Source organism: Anomalospiza imberbis, chromosome 2 (genome assembly GCF_031753505.1).
Source record: "Anomalospiza imberbis isolate Cuckoo-Finch-1a 21T00152 chromosome 2, ASM3175350v1, whole genome shotgun sequence".
NCBI lineage: Eukaryota > Metazoa > Chordata > Aves > Passeriformes > Viduidae > Anomalospiza > Anomalospiza imberbis.
In genome coordinates this window covers 85,244,332-85,265,828 of record NC_089682.1, presented here as the reverse complement: position 1 = coordinate 85,265,828, position 21,497 = coordinate 85,244,332, and the positions used below count along the sequence as shown (strand labels likewise).

Genomic DNA, 21,497 nt, shown 5'->3' with positions numbered 1-21,497 from the left:
AGAATTATATCACCAAGAGCTATTTTTAGATATACAACTGTCAGGATTAAATTCTGCCATCTTTTGTAAAATAAGCATACTTGATTTCAGCAATGAGATATTAGATCATCTACATAGCAATTGCTTTTTTCAGATGTATTTAGCAATCTCCTCCCAGTCCTGTCACATCTGAGACACACAGTACAAGTCTCTCACACTAAGAATCAAAGGCAAGTGGAGAAAAAAATCCTTTTTAGTACAGACTGCTCCATTCATATGTTTTTTAAGAGGTCTTTTCTGTAAGTATAATCCATGGAATACTGGAGATCATTTGCTTAATAATGCACAGTAAAGCACTGTGCACAGCAGGCTTCTGTCTGCAGTCTCCACCAGACTTGGTCCTTGGAAGGTACTTACACAGGCCAAGGAAAAACACACCTACCACTTCAGATTAATTAAGTAGCTTGATTAGCTGTGCCACTAACAACTTCCTTCTCCATTCAAGGTTGAAGTAAACCCCAGTAATTAATTAGCTGAATGGGCACACTGTTGTTAATCACAGTCTTTGCACACTCGCACTAGAAGCTGTCTGCAGGTGCCACGTCCACACCCACACTCATGGTATGAAAGTCACTCATCTGCTGGCTTACATTTTGACCCAAAATGCAGCAAATGTAACTTCATGGCATCGAGAGTTTCCCAAGTATGCAAGAACATTCCCAATACTTACTCTAAAGCGCACACATCAAATTAAGTAGGACTTTTATTTTTCTTAGAAGTACAATCAATCAGAAGAGCTCCATTTTACAAATATCACTTCAGCAAATGATTTTTGTTTAGTTCACCACTATCTCTTGATTCATATTGGCCAGGCAGCAGTCACATCCAAATGGTTCAAGCATTGAGGTATTTTGCATGGTGTTTGATGTGGTCATTAATAAATGAAGCAATGAAAAAATAGCTGTGATCATAACCCTAGAAAAGAACAATAAAGAAATCAGCAGAGAACATACAGCTTGTGATAAAGCAATCATGCTAAGCTACTTTAAAGGAAATGTAAAGACTCTCCTGGTTTTAGTCATTTTAAGAAATACCTGGAATATATATAAAAATGGCAAGGGATACGTAACAGGCAATGTGTAGATGAGCACTAGGAAGCTGAACAAACAGAAAGTCCCTTAACCTGCCCAGACCTGGGCCTGTAAGCTAGAGATGGGTAACAGCAAGGGTTAGCTGCGGAGTGAGATGCAATCTGAGAACAGCTGCCCTCAGCGGCACTGCTCCTCTGGTAAAACACATGGGGAGATAAGGAGAACACATCCCAGGTCTGAGTTACTGCTCCATCACTGTGCTGGAATGTCACCCTCTGGCCCACAGCAGTCCATCAGCACTAGCTCTATCTTTAGGTGCAAGGTTTCTGATAAATCAGAGAGGACAATCCTTCACTCTCCACAACTGGGCTCCTCACTGGATCTGGGTGGAAGTTACCAGTGGCTTACAAAGACTCCAGGACAGTCTTCTTCTGGGTCACTGCACTACAGGTAAGAGCGATCCTTCCACCTGGGTCTTTACATGAATCTAGGATGTCAAGCAGTTCCACCCCTTGGTGTAAATTAGGGAATTTACACGAACACATGCAAACTAAATCACAGAGTTTTATGGTAAACGCAAAACCCACAGCACAGATAAGGAATGCAGCAGAAGGTCAGGTGTCACTTTGGCTGTACAGTGACTGCAATACTCATGCAAAATGATTAATGCTGTGTCTTCAGCCGACAGCGGCAGCCGGAGTCCCCATGCAGGGATCAGCCTGTCCAAGCTGGAAGCACGACGGCACCTAGTGGTGAAGCGCGGCTGAGTCGGGCGGGTGATGCACACCTTGATGGCCCATGCGTCGGAAAGTGTCACTTCTCACCCTCCTCCTCTAATGGCCAAGGACAGACCTACAGTGAGAGCAGGCCTGCCCCCTTACAGACACTCAACTTCACTGCCTGCTGTATAGAACCAAAAATCACAAACAAGAATATGACAACCAAGGTCTGCAGAAGCAACTTGCCTGCTGCAGTCTGAAGACTACTGGGATTTTCCGCTCAGTACAGGCAGCAATGAAGTTATCAGGCAGTAACTGGCCTGCAGACAGGAACTGGTCATCTTTGCCTTGGTCAATCAAGATGTCGAGGCGAGAGCCCGAGTAGGACTTCACAAGCTGTGTAGCATCATATGCCTGCAGAAATAAAAATTACTTCAGTTACATATGTTCAACTGGTTTCAGTTTGTCGACCACAGGAAAAGAATGGCACAGAGAGCGAGTCCTGGGCAGCATTGCTCAGGACACCAAGCTGCACTTTGAAAGAACAAAAACCAGGGAAAATCCAGGCAACTGAAAAATAATACCTATTGCTTTAAAAAGGGCAAATGTATGAGCTAGATAATTACCAAGTTGGCAGTTTAACCAAACAGCACATCCAGCCCAGGGCTGACTTCCTACAGAATGGAAGAACAGCAATATAGTCAGTACTAATTCACACCCTTGTGCAGAAACTAGATCCTGCTGAAGAAACTTGGTATCTTGGTATATTTATTCTGGCAGCTAAAAGTCAAAATACCAGTATGACACAACTATGCTCATGGGAAGCCATTTAACCTGAAGGTTACCATGATCATTTGACCAAGAAAATTTGCTTTGACTGAGAAACAAAAATTAAGAACTCTAAACATACATGTATGAAAATATAATTATGATGGGGAACATGTTACCCATGTGGTCCTGTGGTTATTAGATGCTCAAAATAAATAACTCCTTTAAAAAGACAGCAAAGTGTTTAAGTGCTGTGGAGAAGACCAATCACCAATGGACAGCAAAATCCAAAGTCCTACACCAAGGCATCAGAGCCGTCCTTCCAGGATGCCTCCAGATACAGAAATGACACTGCTATGGAAGTGGGAGTTTGGGCTCAGTCCAGCACTGTGGCCATGGTATCAGATTATCCTGAATGTACATACATGGCAATTTTAAGCCAAAATAAAAAGATCAGCAGTTGTATATCTGTACCAAAGGCAGATCTAAGCCTGCTCCTGATGATTGCTGTTATCCATTGGACTAGGTTTGCAGAAACCCTCCAAAACAAGTTAAGGGGAAAGAAAACAGGTTTTTGGGTGGTTGTTTTGTTTTGTTTCACAACAAATCCATTACATTAAGTCTAAGCAAGTTTAACTGGTGGTTTCTAAGTATACAAACTACTCTATTAACAATGAAAAGCAGAGAACCCTTTCCAATCCTGTAAAGTTTTAATCAGACCTGGAAGTCTTCCTAAGACATACTTTAATCCAATTTACAAGGGATTGAACTCCAGCTTGTACTTATTTACAAGGAAATCTGAGCACATGGTCACAACGATCCCTTCTAACTTAATTGTAGAAATACAGTGCAATGTTTAAGTTGAGATTAAAAATACTGAAGGGCTGCCCAAATAATGCAGCAACCATGCAGACAAACATTTTTGTATCTTAGCCATTCATATACTACTACTGATAGCTCAAAATTAAGGTCCTGGAGCTAAAACCTAACTTTGTCTAGTTTAATGCTGTTCTGCAGGATACCATTTTCTAAGTATCTGACGGGCTCCTCTCGGAGGCCTCCCACAGGCTGCCCATGCAGGATGTCATGAGGCTCGTTGGCAGCAGTCTATCTCTTCAGGCTACTACAGAAATACACTGCTCATAATTGCTCTCAGCCCAGACTTTTAAATCTTCATAAAACTGAGAGGAATGTAGTTGGTTTGATGAGAGGCCTGTATCTCATTACATTTTAATAAGCACCATAAGGCAACAGCAAGTCACTTCTGCCAGGAACAAACAATGCTTTTCTGTGCTTAGGGGTGTAGTAAAACAACAGTACCAGCTCATGGGCAATCCAGAGTTTTTTTTTCCAGGCTCCTACTGTGATGTATTTACAGATCACTCATTCATTTGTCATTATAGAAGTGCAGCTGCAACACATACCTCCCATTTGCTTGCATCTGGTCCCAGATATCCACCAAGGGCTTTCTTCCCCCACTGACACTGAATTGGGTTGCAGATAGGAGCAAATGCTGACACAGACTGTTCAGAAAAACAGCAGCAAAAAAAAAAAAAACAAAACTATGTAACAATGAACTGCAGCAAATGAAACTATTTATACATTTAATGCCCTCAACTCAGTATTATGTTTTCTTCTGTCACATTTACAGAAATCTACATAGGCATTAGTGTACCTCATATAAGCCATTGTTCATCTTACTTTGTACTTGCCAGGATTCTTCAGAGCAAGAATAAGAGCTCCATGACCGCCCATGGAATGCCCGAAAATAGACATCCGTTCAGGGTCAGTTGGAAAATTGGCATTTATTAGTTTAGGCAGCTGTAAAGGAAACAAAAGAGTAATAAAAATGTTAAAGCAACTTGAGTATGTTTAAGAAAAAAAGCACACAACTAACCAACTTTTAATGCCACTGAAACCAAAGGTACATCTCTGGTTCTAGCCTGACATTTGTGATCATGGCCTGAAAGCAACTTGAACGGGGAGGTGAAATCAGAAGGAATGAGTTCAGCTGGTAATAAGTAACTCAAAGTATCTCTATGGAAATCTCCCATAACCTTGTAACACCAGATGTGGGAATTTCCTATGACTGAGCCACACCCCTTTATCTTGCCCAGCAACACCAGGAGAACCCATCAGTCAAATTACCTCATCCTTTATGTAGGAATACATCCTGTAGTTTGTTTTCCAAGGATCTTCAGTGGCATCCACATAAAAACCAGCACCGGTGCCAAAATCCCAGCTTTCATCTTCTCCTTCAATATTGCAGCCACCTAGCATGACAAATCTTTCCTTTACCATGTGTTCAGAATTGGAGAACTGCCATACAAATGAGACTCAGGACACAAGTTTCTCAATCACATCTCTACCCCTTCAACTATAAGGCAATTCAGATTTTAATTCATTCGTACAATGCTTTCAAGTGTTATTTCAACACTTGCAAAATTACACTCATATAATGCCTACAGATATATCCAATTTCTAAACAGTGTCAATATCTCCATAAATAAATATATATATGTCCAGTTTACTCAGGAACTTAATCAAAAGTTGGCACTTGTTAATTTGTGCTACCAGCTTATTTCAGTCATTAGACCTCATCCTATCAAGTACAAGAAACTGTGTGAGAAACAGAAGAAAATTTCCTTTTCCCCAGAATGACAGAACCATGTATCACCAAATGGTGTGTCCAAGCCAATTTATGTGCTTTAAATAATGCCTGCTACACCTCCCTTTTTAAGATTCTCCAGAAGAATAATACACTGTTCCTATCATTTCACAAGTCTACCTCTCCTGCAATTCATTTAATTGCTCCCACCTACAATTTCCATGAAACTTAAATAATTTCTTCTTTGAATAACTGCAGGATCGTATCTTTTCCAAGGTTACATTTTCAAACTAAATTTGCAGATGTGTTCTTGAAAGTCAGTACATCCCACCCAGTCCGCCCTTTGATTAGTCTGTGATTTACCAGCCTGGTCTGCAGAACTTAATGTAACATTTTAAGGTATATGTGATAGGAATGTTTTGGAGAAAGAAAGGCCATTATTTCCTAGTTTCTGCAATCCAAAATTACATGGGCTTTTACCACCGTCAGATTACACTGCAAACCCACACATAACTCAACAGTCCCTCACAATTTGCGCAGAGAGGGCTGCAACCCTCCCACAGTGTGAAATCAGGTTTGTACAAGGATCAAAGCTGACTTTGCTCCAGTGACATGCCCTTGAATACCGCATGATTCTGTAACTTAACAGTCCAGCAATCACAGGGACTGGGGTGCTTAAACATGTTGGATGTAAAAAGTCTATCTTCAGTACCTTGGAGATGTACAAAAACTCAAAGTCCTGCCAGGAAATGAAGGCATAATGCTCACTGTGCTAAAAAAGACTTTCAGGAAGCCTTGAAAAATAGAAATTTGAAAAGGAATCTGCATAATATTGCTCAGTATACCTGTCTGGAAAAACAAACCCCTTCAAAGTAGGAAAAGTAAAGTCTATCAAGGCCTGACAGAGGGTCTGTAATGACAAGTATTTCATGATTTCATGTCTTTTTCCCCATCCAGATACATTTCCTGGCTCCTGAAAGGTAATTCTCATGCACTACATAATTAAAATGCATATGTAAGCATTTTCAATACCTCTCAGGTCATGATTATATTTTAATTGCTTTTTACTTGTTTCTCCACACAGCTCAAACAGACTTAAGAACATCTGGTGTCTCTCAGCTAAAATTTAAGAGTATAATATGAAGCTCATACCAAAACTCATTTAAATAGTAGAGCAATCCTTATCAGTTATTAGGCTAAAAGGCAAGAGAGAAGCTGCCATGAGGGACTTAAAAGTAATTGGACAAAGCAATGACCTATGCAAAGGCAGTTACACATTGATAGAGAAAATTTACACAGATAGTACCAAAAACAAGTTCCAGTCCAACTACCCAATATGAATAAAGCAAAGGTTAGTTGCCCATCTCTAGCCTGCAGCAAACAGCTACAACAAAGTGTCAAGTTCATTCTTTCACAAGTTTTGCTTTCTGTCCCTCTTCTTCCTTAGAAGCATATATTTACATTCTTTGACCTGACACAACTTCAAAACCTGGATATAGAAAATGCTTTATGGAAAGAACATTGCTTCCTTCTCATAATACCTGTAGACAGATGAAACCCACTAAAGCTTGGGAAATATTAGAAGGCTGGTACCTTTGTTTACAGCACTCATGAGACTGTGGTAGAATCCAAAAAATACAAAACATAAAAGAGAGAATCCCCACTATTTCCAGTAACTGCAGATCCACCATTTTCAGTTTTCCCATACCATAAGCTCAGCCGTACACAAATAACAGCACATAATTTTAAAAATCCATTCATCAGTAGTCTGTTGTAGCTGCAGGGGAGAAGGATTTCTAGTTCGCTTTTCAAGTATTCTATTCCTCTGAAGGCATATATTTAATTTGCTTTAGAAGACAGAATACTATTAAGAGCAAGCATTGCATCTTTGTGTGGCAACACAGTTCTGCAGGTTCTATAGGGTCTCAGCAAGGCACACAAAACGTCAGCAAGAATTCTAATAAGACACATTTGTTGTTTCACTTTTCTTACCTCTCCTCATCTGTGCTGAATTCTAGAGCCCCTTTATTCTAGTTTTAGTGCCACAACAATAAATTCTAATGTCAAACCCTCGCTACCCCACCATTAAAAGCACATACAATGTAATCTAGTGAAGAATGCAAGATGCAGAGGTGAGGTCAAATTCTAACTCAGGTGGGCAACACACTTTTCAGCACACTTCTCTGAGGGCAAAGAGTGCACTTCAGTGTAATGACTGTTACCATGTCTCTGGTGGAACTTACGTGGGCTCGTGTCTGGTGCCACCACAATAAGGCCGTGCTCTGCTGCAGCTTGTTGAAAGGCAGCTTTCGTTATAAAATTCTGCTCTGTGCATGTCAGCCCTAGGGAAGTAAAAATATCGCTGGTTACCCATTGCCCCTGGCACACTGGTTTCAAAACTCTTTTTGACAGAAAAGGTTTTGAAAAGCACGGATTCCTATCTCCATAAATATGGAAAAGGTTTTCATTAGGCTCAACAATACTTAACAACCCGCAGAAACACAGCTGCACTGTCCCATCTAGTCACACTGACACGTGATCCAATCCAGACCCACGTGCACCCTGTCTCCCCCCCAGCACCTACTCACGCAGGGCATGGTGCCTTCTAGCACGGTGCATTTAAACCCACTGACCACAGGCATTTGCTAAGGCTCACACTTTTGACACCTCATCCTGCAACTGCATTTTGCTTTGTACTGTCATCTCAGCTGTTTGCATTACAGAATCACATATGTGGTCTGACAAATTCTACATACTTTAGACAGGATAAAGGGGCCCTAAGCACCCTGCCTCCAAAACCCACAGCAATACATGCCTTTTGTACAGCAGCAGGTCCATAAATCCAATTACAAATAAACACATTTCACACCAATATTTCCATTTTGCTTCGCTATGCAAATTGAGAGGAGTTAATGATTCTAGTTTTCTCTGAGGACAAGTTGCCAGTAACCTAATTTGACTGATACATTGCCCAAGACAATACAGTTTACATTCAATAAAATAAATGTGCTGAATAGCTTAGAGCTCTTCAGACAATTCTGATGTTCCTAACTTCAAGTATAAATATTTTTATCGTCCACTGTCATGACACAAATGAGACCCACCAGCTGTTTTGTGACAAGGAACACAAGCCTCCACACTAACAGTCCTGGTCTCCAACTTTCTAAACACAAGTCTCAATAAAGCAACTCCTTGAATTACAGAACAGAGTTTCTGTTTTTTATTTTGAATAAAAGAAAAAAAAAGATTTAATTAATTAATTTTTGATCACACACTTAATTCCTGCTGCACAAGCCTCTTCGGCCCTTGGCCCTTTCTGATCCCACAGGTTTACTTCACACCAGACATGCTTGTGCTAAGGCAGCTGGCAGCACTTCTCTTTTCAAGTTCACCAGTCGCTTCCTGCAAAGTTTTACTTGGAATAAGGTAGAGTCCACAGGACAATTGCGCTGGCTTCCATTGGCTCTTTTCACATCCCTACTCTGTCAGCTGAAGCAGTTTTTAAAAACAAAGGAAAGCAGGAGTGTCCAACAGGAGAACCTTTACATATACACTTTGGAACTAAAGGTATGAACATCTGAGAACAAAAGGGAGAACACTTTGAACATTGAGCATTTTAGAACACAATCTGATAGGCTACCCCCAAGCTGCATTCTGATTTATTACAGCACACTCAAACTAAGTGTGCCTTCCAGAAGATGAGTTTCTGTAGAACCCAAGAGCTGCCAGTGCAGTACCTCTACATTAAGTTTTCAGTAACTGTAGTGCAGTAGTTTAAAAATGTTTAAGATCCTATTTTTGAAGTTACTAAGACTCATGTTACTTACCCGACAGCCAATACAGCACAGGACACTTCCCAGTTTCTGCTTTTGGAGGCAAGTAGATTCCAAATTTCATTCTGCATTTTAGCTCTGCACTGTATTAATAAAATACTCCTTGTTATCACCACTACTTAATTAACAAGGTCACTACCATTAAAAAAGGCATTCAGTGGATCAGGGCATTTCATGGAAAGGGAGATGTGGTCAGTGAATTGTAGCAACTAAGTTAAAGGAAGGGAAAATAAATTTTTAAACTCAGCCTTAGACTCTAGATTTGGCAACAGCTAACTTTTCAGACTTGTTCTGAATATATTTAAAACTGAGACTTACAAATAAGCCACATTTTCACAGTGCTGCTAACCGAGAACAGGTTGAAAATCGAATTTTGAATCCCAGCAATATTTAGCTTGAGCTTTGGCTATCAAATTGCAAAGTAATTTTTACTGAAGAACACATCCACATGAGTTGCACAACATAAAATGCACAGCATGCACCAGCAAGGGAAGTTTTCAATCTACTAAGTCTACCAAGTCTCAGACCAATTAGTTGTTCAATTAATGCTAAAGCCTAAAACTATCAATAAACTCTTATCTAAGCACAACTGATGATTTTATTTTTATTTGGATCAATTTCTTTTTAATTTGGTTTTTTTGTACATCTTCATTAAACAAGAATCTATTCACTGAGTGAGTGCTCACAGCACTTTTCTGGAGTGCAAGTAAGAGACCCAGTAGCAAGTGGAACTTTGCAAACACAGTGGTTCTCTGTGCTGCAAACAGGACAACCCAAAGTAACGAAGCTCCATTTTCAAAGGTAAAAATATTAGCTTCCCACCTCAGCTCTGCAGCACTAAGTATACTAGATTACATTAAACATTAACACAGAAATTCAAGAGCCCAGCCAAAGCAGCAGTAGACATTATTCCTGACTGAAATATGGATATTAGTGAGAGCATGCTGTTTTCCTGCAGACTGAAAACAGACAGCAATGGATTCACTGCCCCAAGCTAAACATCTTGGTTGCTTTAGTGGTGTTTACCTGTCGTGTTCAAACACCTTCTGGAAACCTTCAAAGCATTTGTTGCTGGAAATCTGTTTCAGTGCCATGATTTTAACTGGGAAAAAAAAGGATAAAGGTAAATTTGAAAATAAAAGTCCCGGTCTTAACTTTTTGAGAACAGAAGAGTTGAATACAACTTGTAGTATCTTTGCTTAATGATACCATTTCTCAGAAGAATTTCCTGCACATGCTTTCTGATCTTACATTAACTTTCTATTTCCCCACAAAAAAGGGACAGGGGAGGCTGAACTCTCGTGAGCAGAATGGGCAAAGCCTACCTGCTTTCCTACAGACTGACATCTCCAATGACCTTTACCTCAGCACTAACTCTGGCTTGCTCTTTGGCTACCAAACAAGCATTCCCACGTGCTGTAGTTAACCTGGAGCTCCCTGTGCCAGGCTGTTACTTCCACAATTAGCATGCAGGAAAAAAAACCTGTACCACCTTTCCTTCTCTTGTGTGTGACAGTATCCAGCCACTAACTACCACAATACTGAGCCTTATTCTCATCTTTGCTGGAAGTTAATTACCACATTCTAACAGTCTGTGGGACAGCTGAAACAGAGGAGCAAAAGGCTTTTTTCCACGGCAAACAGTATGAAAAGTACAAGCAAAGGAGAGCCATGGGAGTTTTAGAACAGCTGGTACTGCAAGTGGGCTAAGGAAACAAGGGAAGGCTGACACAAAAGTGGACACTGTCAGCTTGCACGGGGCAGTAAGGCCAAGCAGGCAGCTGAAAGGTGCACAGACTGCAGGGTCACAGAATATTCCAAGTCGGAAGGGACGCCCAGGGATCATCACGTCCAGCTCCCAGCCCTGCACAGGACTATCCCCAAGAGTCACACCATGTGCCGAGAGCATTGTGGAAATGCTTCTTGAGCTCTGTCAGTCTTGGTGCTGTGGTCGCTTCCCTAGGGAGCCTGTTCCAGTGTCGAACCATCCCTTGGGTGAAGAACCCGTTCCTGATATCCAACCTAAACCTGCTCTGACACAACTTCAGGCCATTCCCCCGGGTCCTGTCACCGGCACACGAGAAAATCCTGAGGGGAACCCAGGTAACATCAGACCAGGTAACAAATGTTAAAACGAAAGCGCCTCACCCCGACACCTGCGCGCTCCTACGGGGCACCGGGCAAGAACCACCACGCACCGCGGAGCGCCCTCGGGGGCTCACCGCTGTCCTCCGCGGGGCTGGGGCCGAGGGCCGCCCGCCCGGCAGCGCCTCACGGCACGGCACGGCACGGCACGGCACGGCAGCGCCGCACGGCACGGCACGGCACGGCACGGCACGGCACGGCACGGCACGGCACGGCACGGCACGGCACGGCACGGCACGGCAGCGCCGCGCCGGGGCAGCACAAGGCCCCGGCCTGGCTCGGGCCGCCCCATTCCGCACCGCCGGCCCTGCCCGCTGCGACACAGCGCTCTCCCGCGCCTCCGCTGCCACCCTCCCGCCCTCCCCTCCGGCCGGGCCCGCCCGGTCCAGGCGCTGCCGCCGTCGGCTCCCCGAGCTCCCGGCCCGCTCCCGCTGCCTTACCGCGGCGGAGCGGCGCGAAGGGCCGGCCCCTGCGCGGAGGCGGCTCCTCCTCCCGCCCCGGGGCCGGCCCGTACCGCCCCCGTCCGCCATGGCGCTGCCGGGCCCCGGCGTCCGCCCGCTGGGCCAGAGGGTTCCGGGGTAGGGACACGTCAAATGTGTAAACATTTTCTTAAAAAAGGTTACGCTGTGATGTTGGGTCTTTATATACTTTGAAGCCTAATCAAGAGCAGAGGTTTAATCCGTGAAACAGCAGCGAACAAGCTCTAATTGATGTCCAGGTGCTAGAAAGACAAATTGCTTGTCAGTAAAATTTCCTCATTAAATTTTAGGGCTTGACGTGTTTCAGTGGTCTGAGACCTCGGGACAGGGAAGTGCTGCTGGTAGTGGGCACAAAGAATGCAGAATTCACGGGCCACAAGGACATTTGGCAGAACTCCTAGGACAGGGAAGAAAATAACGAAGAAAACTCATTAACTGTGCTGAAATCAGCTTAATTGAGTAGAAGATAATTCTGATGGGGAGATTGTGACCATTGACTCGCAACCCACCAGAGAATCCATAATTCAAAGCAGCCTTTCTGTTCTTGTCATGGTCCCTTGACCACTTCAAGGGCTCAGGCACCGTTGAACTGCACCGTTGCATTCCAAATGTTTTACCTCTCCTCTGGATTTCAGAGTTCACCAGAGGAGTTGACCAGAGTTCACCAGAGTTTCAGGTGCCACCAGAGAAACTGCTGATTTTATAATAAACCCAAATTCTAGTGTAGGTATTTTACACCTCACCTGCAAGATTGCAAAGAAATGAAGATACTTGACAGTGCTTCCATCTTATTCATAAGTCAAATTATCCCACTTTGTGCTGGGCTTTTATTATTTATTTATTTATTTATTGATTGATTGATGTGCAGTTAAACATGCCTATCAGTTGTCAAAAAACATCCTCAGCAAAGCTCCCTCCTACTTTGTAGTCTTGTACCATGTACTGCTTTGGCAGTAACTATTTTTGCCTATAACATTTTTCAGTCTTGACTTTTCAAATTCCTTTTATATTTTTGATCCCTAATCCTAGCAATGCACAATACTGACAGTTTTGTCCCCCCATTACTTTCTATTCTTCCCCAGCAGATCTATTTCGACCACGGCTGCTGGAGCCCAGACCTGGGCCTTGTATCCTGTCTTCCAGAGCAGCTTTCCTATCGTGCCTCTGTACTTGGATATAGTTGGTACAGATAGTCTGTCTCTGAGCTGTTTAAACATCCTCATATCAACTTTTCTTTTTCAAGCTGTGTTTAAATTGCAATCAATCAAATTAAATTATGTTTCTTCACTACTCAAGTACTCTTCAGGTTGTTCCTTCCATCTCTATGTGTGCATTTTGTATCTCCCTAAATGTCTCTCACTAGCAAGATAATGCCCAGTTAGTTATTTGAACTGAACTGTAGCCAGTCTGTTTTCTCTCTTATATATCTAGACACATCTGTTACTACACACATCTCATTTTCCCTGGTATCTGTAATTGTTATTTATCTACTGTCAGTATGAAATCTGCCTAACTCAGGCAGTGATACTGATCAGATTTTGATGTGTTTGTGCTCTTCCTATCTAAATCCATTAGATAACCTCTGCCCTATTTACTCCCATTTCAGAGTGATGTGTTCAGAAGGGTTCACCTGAGAGCCTGCTGGTGAGTTTCCCTAGCCTCCCCACATCTCCATGTCAAGATGTATGCATTATTTTTATGTCTTTTCCATCAAAAATGGCTGAACATAAATGCATAAGTAAATTATGCGAGGGCTGTGTCTCAGCCCTTCAGAGAGGTGTTTTCATGGCACAGAGCTGACACACCAGGATAGTGTTAAAAACAGTGTAAGGCAGAGGGAGCCAAACTGGTGCAGTCTCTTCTGTGCTATAGTATAGATCTTTCTAGTATCTTTGGTTATGGACATTTGTTTAACCTTAATTCCATTTCTGTATCCTTTCAGACAGCGTCTGCAGTTCTCACCTGTGAATTCATTTTGTTTGCATTCTGCCTATCATTTCAGATTCTCTAAAACATATCAGATGTGAAACAGGCTTCCTTTCCTTCATCATTAAAATGCTTCTCATATGGTACAGCAGGACATCCAGTAGAAATGAGGATATTAAAATAAAAGAATCACAGATATTCACTTTAGAAAATATTTTGGCTTATGTACTCTTGCTTTATTATTTTCCAGTATAGCACATACATTTCCAACATACTTTTTCTGTGTTCCCCCTACACAGACAGTGCTTTCTACCATCTTACCACTCAGATCACTGGATGATCTCATCCAGTGGTGAGATATGATTCTGCATCATCCACCTAGAATTTCTCTTGGTATCAGTAAGAAAGTCTTTGCATTCTGTCAGAAAGGTTTTTGCCTTTTCACCATCTTTTCTGTACTGGGGGAAACATACCGTTAGCTTCAACACTCTCAAACACATTTTCCATAAAGCTTCCATCAAGAGACTTCCATATTGTAGCCAAACAATCTGTATGTCTTTAAGCTTATGACACCAAGTTTTTCCTTTCCCATTTTCTTTGCAGTAAGTACAGTCTTTCCCTCAGCCATGCATCTGGGTACACACTTTTCTATTGTTCTAATACTTTTTGTGGTAGTCTGAATTAAGAATGGTGGTTATTACCTTTCTCCTGCCTGCTTGTCAGTCATATTTTCTCAACTTTTTGTATGTGATCTCATCATCACTTTGGTTATTCAGAGCTCTGAATTCACACTTCACTGTTGACTTTGCCAAGACATTATTTGTATGCTGTTCTTTTCTGTAAAGAACTTCTCCAGTGTTCTTTATAGCAATTGATTATAATTAAGTCTTTTAGAATTCTAATATGATACTTATCTGAATTATCTTAAACTGTCTTATGCCATGCTATCAGTCATTTTCAAGAAACATATATGCTGGTAGCACTATCATCCCTCAATATATTTCATGCTGGCTGTATTGACACAACCTGTTTCAAGTCTTTACCTTTTCAAGGGAGAAAGTTTGCGCAGGGAAAGGGAGAAATTTCTGCACAAATGTATTGTTATTCATTATCTTTATTATTTCCCCTTCCTTCTACATCCATCTATCTTTTACCTTTTATTCCTAGATGGAAGTTAGATCTGAGCTTCTTTTCTTTCTTTCTTACACACCTTCACTTTCTTTATCTGTGTACATTGAGGGCTTTTTTCTGCTTTGTTCTAATTCTTGATTTCATTATTTTCTTTCTGTTCATTAATGTGTCATTTGAGTCCCTAGGTCTTTTGGGGACACAGCATTGTTCTTTGGTCTTGCTTGCACTGTAATCCCAGTTACATAGCTCCCCTGGCTCCTCTTTCACTTGGCTTTATCTTGGATTGGTGCTCCTGCAGCACTGCACTGGGTGTCAGGAATGGCCTCAATAGCTCTGAGCTGCTATGAGACTGAGCACGTTCATAAATCTTCTTTTGCAGAGAGGCTGTGGAAAATATATACACAGAAGATTTGCAGTTGCAGAAACAAATAATTTGTGATAAGGATATAGAAGAAGTAATGTTTTTTTTTTTAAGTTCTTTGTCCCTGGAGCAGTTAAAGCACTTACAACTTTTCCAAGGGAAAAAAGCACCCTCTCATATTTCTTTTATTACAGTAATGTAAGAAATATTAGTAATATTTTCTTATCACTTCAGAAAAATGGAAAGTTAAGCACATTACAACTGATCTTAAATCCAGTGAGGAATATGTTCCTGAAAATTCTGACAGAAAATATTTTCCTCTTAATGTGTTACAATTAAAAATGAAGAAGTATTTTTTTTCATAGTAAATTAATTGCACATACTTACGTCTTTTGTTTGCTATTTCTTTCTAGAACAGATTAATTTTGAGCCTATGAAGAGTCTGCTTTTTTGAGAAATTTTTCCACATGCAGTTTTAAATTTCTCACGTATTTACTGAACCCTGGAGGCTGGTATTTTGAATTCAGATATTCAAGTAAACTTTGATGTATAGTTGCAGCTAAGGAAAGATATTGGCTGACAGGCATGTAATCATGAGGATCTGATTTAGCAAATGCCAAAGGACAAATTTAAATTCAATTTAAGACAATAAATAATATAGTAGAACATTAGGGCTTTTCTTATTAATGGGAGCTGCAAGGAGAGGTGGAGGCATAAATGCCATTTATTTAGGCTTGTGATTGTCATTCCAAGGGAGACCCACTTTTCTTTAGGTTTTATGGAATGAGTTAAGATCAGCAACACCAGCTGGCATGCCTTGATCCCTACATGAGCCTTGAAGTAATACATGTACAGTAGACTTTCTTTCTTGGTCTTGGTGGACAGTTCAGGCCACAGACTTGAAGTCATTTATCAAAATTAGGGTTGAAGTAGCAGAAGGAGCTTTCATGTGTATCATAAACTCTTCCTGTAAGGATTATTTAAATCTGTTATCTATAATAAGGTAAGACAGAAAGTCATGCAAAATTACAATAAAAATTACTTTAAAGAGGATGGCATTTAGAAAAGCTGAGGAAAAGACAGTAATTTATTGCTGTCAAAGATGAGTATGGTAACATGCCTACATGGCTTTTGGAGCAACTGGCCTGATCCCCAGCAGAGAGAGTATTTTTCAGTAATATCTATGATTCCTAGAGGGAGTACAGGCAATGAAAGGGTCAAAAGATTCCAAACATCATTTAAGATGAAAAAGTAAAAGTAGATGCTTATATTGCCCAAAGACAATTGTCAAAAAACTTGATTGATCTGATTTTAAGAAAAGTCTTCTGAAAGTTAAAAAAAAAAAGAATAAACCTTGAAGGGAACAAGTTTTCAAACACTAATATAGGGATTATTTAGTTAGTGTCTAAAAGTGTCTAAATTCGTGTCTAAAAGATCAAGAAAACTAAGGGCAGGTCAGCCTTACCACCAGTTCCAGGGAAGTAATGGAACAAATCCTCCTGGGAGCCATTTCCAGGTATACAAAGAACAAGATGGTGAATAGGAATAGCCAACATGGATTTACCAAGAGCACAGCACACCTGATCAGTCTAGTTACCTTCTGAAGACAATTCTGCATCAACGGACAAAGCAGGAGCAGTGGAAGTTGTATACATTAGCAAGGGCTTCGAAAGAACTTCTACTGGTCTCCTCATCCTGTAACGAGATTGGAGAAATAAGGTGGGTGGGAAATTGGCTTCATTGCTGGGCTCAGGGAGTATTGATCAGCAGTCCAGAGTCCAGCTGCCGGACTCTGACACCCCTCAGGGATTGATACGATGGGCAGGACTGTTTAGTGTCTTTATTAGTGACCTGCGTGATGAGGTGGAGGGCAGTCTGAGATATGTAGGTAAGAAAAAGCCAGTTTATATTACTCTCTGCAGTAACAAAGATAAAGAGAGAAGGATAATAGATCTTTGGGAAAAGACGAGACTTCAGTTCAGAAACATATTCTGGAGTTCTGGAAAAAAAATCTAATTTGCAGTAAGGAGGGGACTATTGACAATAAAGGTCACTATTGATATTACAGCTCATTGAAAGAAAAGGAAAGAACTTATTGCTATTGACAGTGACCAGGTTCACAGTGCTAAGCACTGTAGAAAAACCTATTGAAGCAAACCTTCTCACTTGAAGTGTTCACTGTCTACAAGACAGGAAGGGGGAAAAAATAATTTCTACACTTCTCATGTGGAGAACAGAAATGTTGACTTCCAGAGTGCAGCCATGATAATCATGCTGCTGTGGAAACTTCAGCCTTTATTTTATGCATAGTTATAGGCAGCAATTCCAAATATATTGGTGGAGTAACTGTTGGACTATTCTGCTTCTGAATCCTGAGATCTTCTGTCTTTGTTTGACCCTGGATAGTTCCATCTCTTTCAAAAATTTTTCTGAAGTAGGTATCCTGCCTTGGATGAATTTTCAGGTCCTATGTGCTGCTTCCCAAATGGCTGTCATATTTTTCTCATGGGAAGTATCAAAGAAGAATTTTAGGATAATCTGTCATTTTTTGGGCCGTTCAGGGTCTCACAATTGCTGTACTTCATCTTGGGAAGTGCCTTTATAAACTGCTTTTGATCCATATTTTTGCTGGTTCTACAAACCTAAAGTAAGTAAACGTGACTTATTTCAAACACATAAATCTCAATTGCAATAACTGTGCATTGCTAGATTTTTTTAAATTGGTCAATAAGAACTGCAGATTTCCAGATGTGTGTTGGAAATCTGTTTTCACCAGCATTGGAAAGTAGAGGTTTATAGGAAGGGGACCTTCATCCATGTCTTTTAAGTTCTGGGTTCTGTTCCCGGCTTACTGAGTGGCTTCTTTTGCTGATTTTATCTCATTCTACCTCAGTTGCCCACTGGCAAATAAGACCCTAGCAACAGTTGTCTCTTCCTGAAAACAGTTGTAAGAATAATTAAAAGTGGATGTAGTCTGACAGTGACTGCAGTAATCTGCTTAACATGCTTCTTTCCCCATTTTTATCCTTAGGTGTAGATCTGTAAGGTGAAACCTCACTTAATATGTCATTGTGTGCTCCTCTTTCATCAGCCACTGGCTTCTTGGGCAGATCAGAAGAATCTGAATCAGAATCTTTTTACCTTCTCCCAGATGGTTGTTCCTTAAAAGACCCATTCATCAAAGAAGCTGTTTTCCTTCAAGGATCCCCAATGTGAATGTTAATTGTCCCCTTACAGGGAGAAAAATATTCCCTATACCTATCTCCAGGCTTAGCCTTAGCCCCATAGCCCCAAGTATTTAGTTTTGAAAGGCAAAGTTATGTGGCCCCATCACATGTGCTGATAGTTGGGAATGGAGATATTTTATAGTTGAAGAAGGGTTTTCTTCAGTAGGTAATTCCAAAGGGTAATTCTTTCCACTTGTTTAAAATACTAATTTTAGGCTGCCTCTCTTTCTCTATTGCCTCTAGGAGCTGGCTCAACTGGCTTAGGCCTGGACGTTTAACTAGGAGTCACCAGCAGTTCCCAGTTTTCATGGAGTCTAAATGACTCCATGAAAAAATAAGTTTTTCAACTTGCACACTTTTTGCTTTCTCTGCAAAGAACCATGGATCACTCAAACATCTTTGTAATTTCAAATTATTCAGCAGCAGAGACTTTACAAAACAAGCATGTTGTAAATTTGATTGGAAAGTCAGCAACCATTGTTTTAACTACTGATTTATTTGCTTCCATTTCCTGTGGCAGTTTTGTGGTTGCAGGAATATAGTTTTTACTGCTGGGTTCCTGAGAGCTGTGAAGAAGTGTGTAAGGATTCTGAGACTCTCAATCTCTTCTACTGCTACAGAACATTTACCACATAAATGGTAAAAATAAAAGCGAACTCACAAAATGCTAATATTTGTATTGTCATTGAATAGTGACCTAAGAATTTGCAAATAAATTCCTTGAGTTTTTTTTATGTCAATTGCAAAGGCATTTGCAGAAATATTTATGGAAGAGTAGGTGTCCTGCCTTCATGGTGACAACTGATAATAATGACAAGAAACTGTCTTAACTTCTGGGGCTTTTTGAGCCTTTCATAAGGGACTATGTTGATGCATATGCAATGCTGACTCCCTTCAGAGAATAAATCCGTAGATGGAACTCAGTGTCTTCTTTTCCAAACATCTTTGCTTTTCTGTCTTGAAGTTCTATATTGATAAACTAAATGTATTCACTTTCAATCATCAGTGCAAATTATGTAGAAAATCTGGCAGGGAGTTTTCCAAAGAACATAAAAAATCATGATATGCTGGAGCCTACATACAGAGGTCTAGTAGTACTAAGGTAAAACTGAGTGGTTTTGCAGTTCAGGGATCTTATCTGGTACATTTCACCATATGTCACATATTTGCAGTTAAAAAAATCTGATTCCCTATGTCTGATAGTGTCTGAAAAATATAGCTTTGTATGCTTTTTTTCTACACACTATAAAGCTCAATGAAATCTTAACAGCTGTACTACTTTAATATTCATTGCCTTTGCAAGCAAGAGCTTGTATGCTATAAGATCAGTTGGAGGAATAAATTTATTTTGGTTTTAAGACAGGGAAAATGAAACCTATTAAAATCCACTTGGGCTTCTTATTTCAGTGCTCTTTGTGAAAGAAAATACCGACCATAGATGGCACTGTGGTTCTGTGACCCGGGGGTTATTTCTGTCTCTAGCGGTGCCACGCTGTTTGTGCTGCTCTGGCGCTGGGGCTCACCCGGGCTGGACACCAGGTGCCCACCAGACTCTCACTGCTCTTCTCAGCCTGGCAGGGCAGAGGAAACACGAGGAAATCTTCGTGGGTCGAGATAAGGGGAGGAAGAGATCACTCACCAATTACTGTCATGAGCAAAACAGACTTGGCTTAGAGAAATTAGTTTAATTCATTGCCAATCAAATCAGAATAGTCTAATGAGATATAAAAGCTAAATCTTAAAACAACTTCACCCCTCCATCCCTCTCCCTTCTTCCTGGGCTGAACGTCACTCCTGATTTTCTCTACCTCTCTCCCACAGTGGCACAGAGGGATGGGGAGTGGGAATTGTGGACAGTCATTACACGTGGTTGCTGCTGTTCCTTCCTCCTCAGTGAGCGGACTCCTCACACTCTTCCCCTGCTGCAGCTTGAGGTCTCTCCCTCTGAAGATAGTCCACCATGAACTTCTCCAACATGCATCCTTCCCTCGGGCTGCAGTTCTTCATGAACTGCTCCATTGTGGGTCACAAGTCCTGTCAGCAAACCTGCTCCGGAGGGGCTCCTCTCTCCACCGACTTCCCACAGGTGCTGCCAGGAGCCCGCTCCAGCACGGGCTTCCCACGGGGTCACAGCCTCCTTTGGATGCAGCTGCTCCAGCGTGGAGCTCTCCCTGGGCTGCAGGGGGACACAGGCTCCCCTATGGACCTCCCTGGGCTGCAGGGGGACACAGGCTCCCCTATGGACCTCCCTGGGCTGCAGGGGACACAGGCTCCCCTATGGACCTCCCTGGGCTGCAGGGGGACACAGGCTCCCCTATGGACCTCCCTGGGCTGCAGGGGGACACAGGCTCTCCTATGGACCTCCCTGGGCTGCAGGGGGACACAGGCTCCCCTATGGACCTCCCTGGGCTGCAGGGGGACACAGGCTCCCTTATGGACCTCCCTGGGCTGCAGGGGGACACAGGCTGCCCTATGGACCTCCCTGGGCTGCAGGGGGACACAGGCTCCCCTATGGACCTCCCTGGGCTGCAGGGGCTCAGCTGCCTCCCCATGGTCTGCATCAAGGGCTGAGGGGAATCTCTGCTCCAGCGCCTGGAGCACCTCCTGCCCTCCTTCTCCACTGACCTTGGTGTCTGCAGAGCTGCTCCTCTCACATATTCTCACTCTTCCCTCCAGCTGCAATGTTGCAGCTTTTCCCCACTTCTTGAACCTATTTTCCCGCTGGCACCATCATGGTGACTGCTGGGCTTGGCCTTGGCCAGAGCTTTATCCATCCTGGAGCTGGCTGGCATTGGATCTGTCAGATATGGGCAAAACTTCTGGAAGCATCTCACAGAACCCACTCCTGTAGCTTCCTCACTTGTGAAACCTTACCATGCAAACCAACACAGTTTATTAATTTTAATCTTATAGTTCTATTTCTTAGTGAAATTAATAGTCTTTCTACTATTGCAAATACACTGTTTCTGAGACCAGAAATTACTAAGCTGTATGTACTTACCCAAAGAGTACCTCTTCAGTAGAAGGATGGCTATCCTTAGAAAAAGTGAATGATTACAATGGCTCATTTTGGACCAGTTTTGAGATAGTTAAATTCTTCAACATGCTCTTTCTTTTTCTCCAGCAAAATATTTTAAATTACTTTAGCCTTCAGCAGACATTGTACTGAATATTTATGGGAGAAATAAAACCAAACCAAATTAGCTATTTAAGACAAATCTCCAGTTTAT

General features: G+C 41.8%; 1 protein-coding gene and 1 long non-coding RNA gene across 2 annotated transcripts in view; one reads left to right on the top strand and one right to left on the bottom strand.

Moving 5' to 3' along the window:
- Window positions 1-724: 724 nt before the first annotated feature.
- Window positions 725-11,648, bottom strand: ESD (esterase D). The gene is made up of 9 exons (XM_068182177.1): window positions 11,584-11,648; window positions 10,025-10,100; window positions 8,993-9,081; window positions 7,409-7,507; window positions 4,706-4,830; window positions 4,259-4,378; window positions 3,982-4,080; window positions 2,036-2,203; window positions 725-954 (listed from the first exon to the last, which is right to left on the bottom strand). The coding sequence occupies exons 2-9, from the start codon at window positions 10,090-10,092 to the stop codon at window positions 874-876; spliced, it is 849 nt and encodes a 282-aa protein (XP_068038278.1). The 5' UTR covers window positions 10,093-10,100; window positions 11,584-11,648; the 3' UTR covers window positions 725-873.
- LOC137469454 (uncharacterized) overlaps window positions 10,841-21,497 on the top strand; it is a 41,816-nt gene continuing 31,159 nt past the window's right edge. Inside the window, exon 1 of the long non-coding RNA XR_010996528.1 lies at window positions 10,841-11,116. This is a non-coding gene — a long non-coding RNA (uncharacterized lncRNA). The remainder of the gene's footprint in view (window positions 11,117-21,497) is intronic.

Coding starts and splice junctions, on each gene's coding strand:
- ESD (XM_068182177.1), bottom strand. CDS start 10,092: ATGGCACTGAAACAGATTTCCAGCAACAAATGCTTTGAAGGTTTCCAG. Junction 4,831..7,408: donor GGCACCAGACACGAGCCCAC/GTAAGTTCCACC, acceptor TTGTCATGCTAG/GTGGCTGCAATATTGAAGGA. Junction 4,081..4,258: donor AGAATCCTGGCAAGTACAAA/GTAAGATGAACA, acceptor TTTTCTGAACAG/TCTGTGTCAGCATTTGCTCC.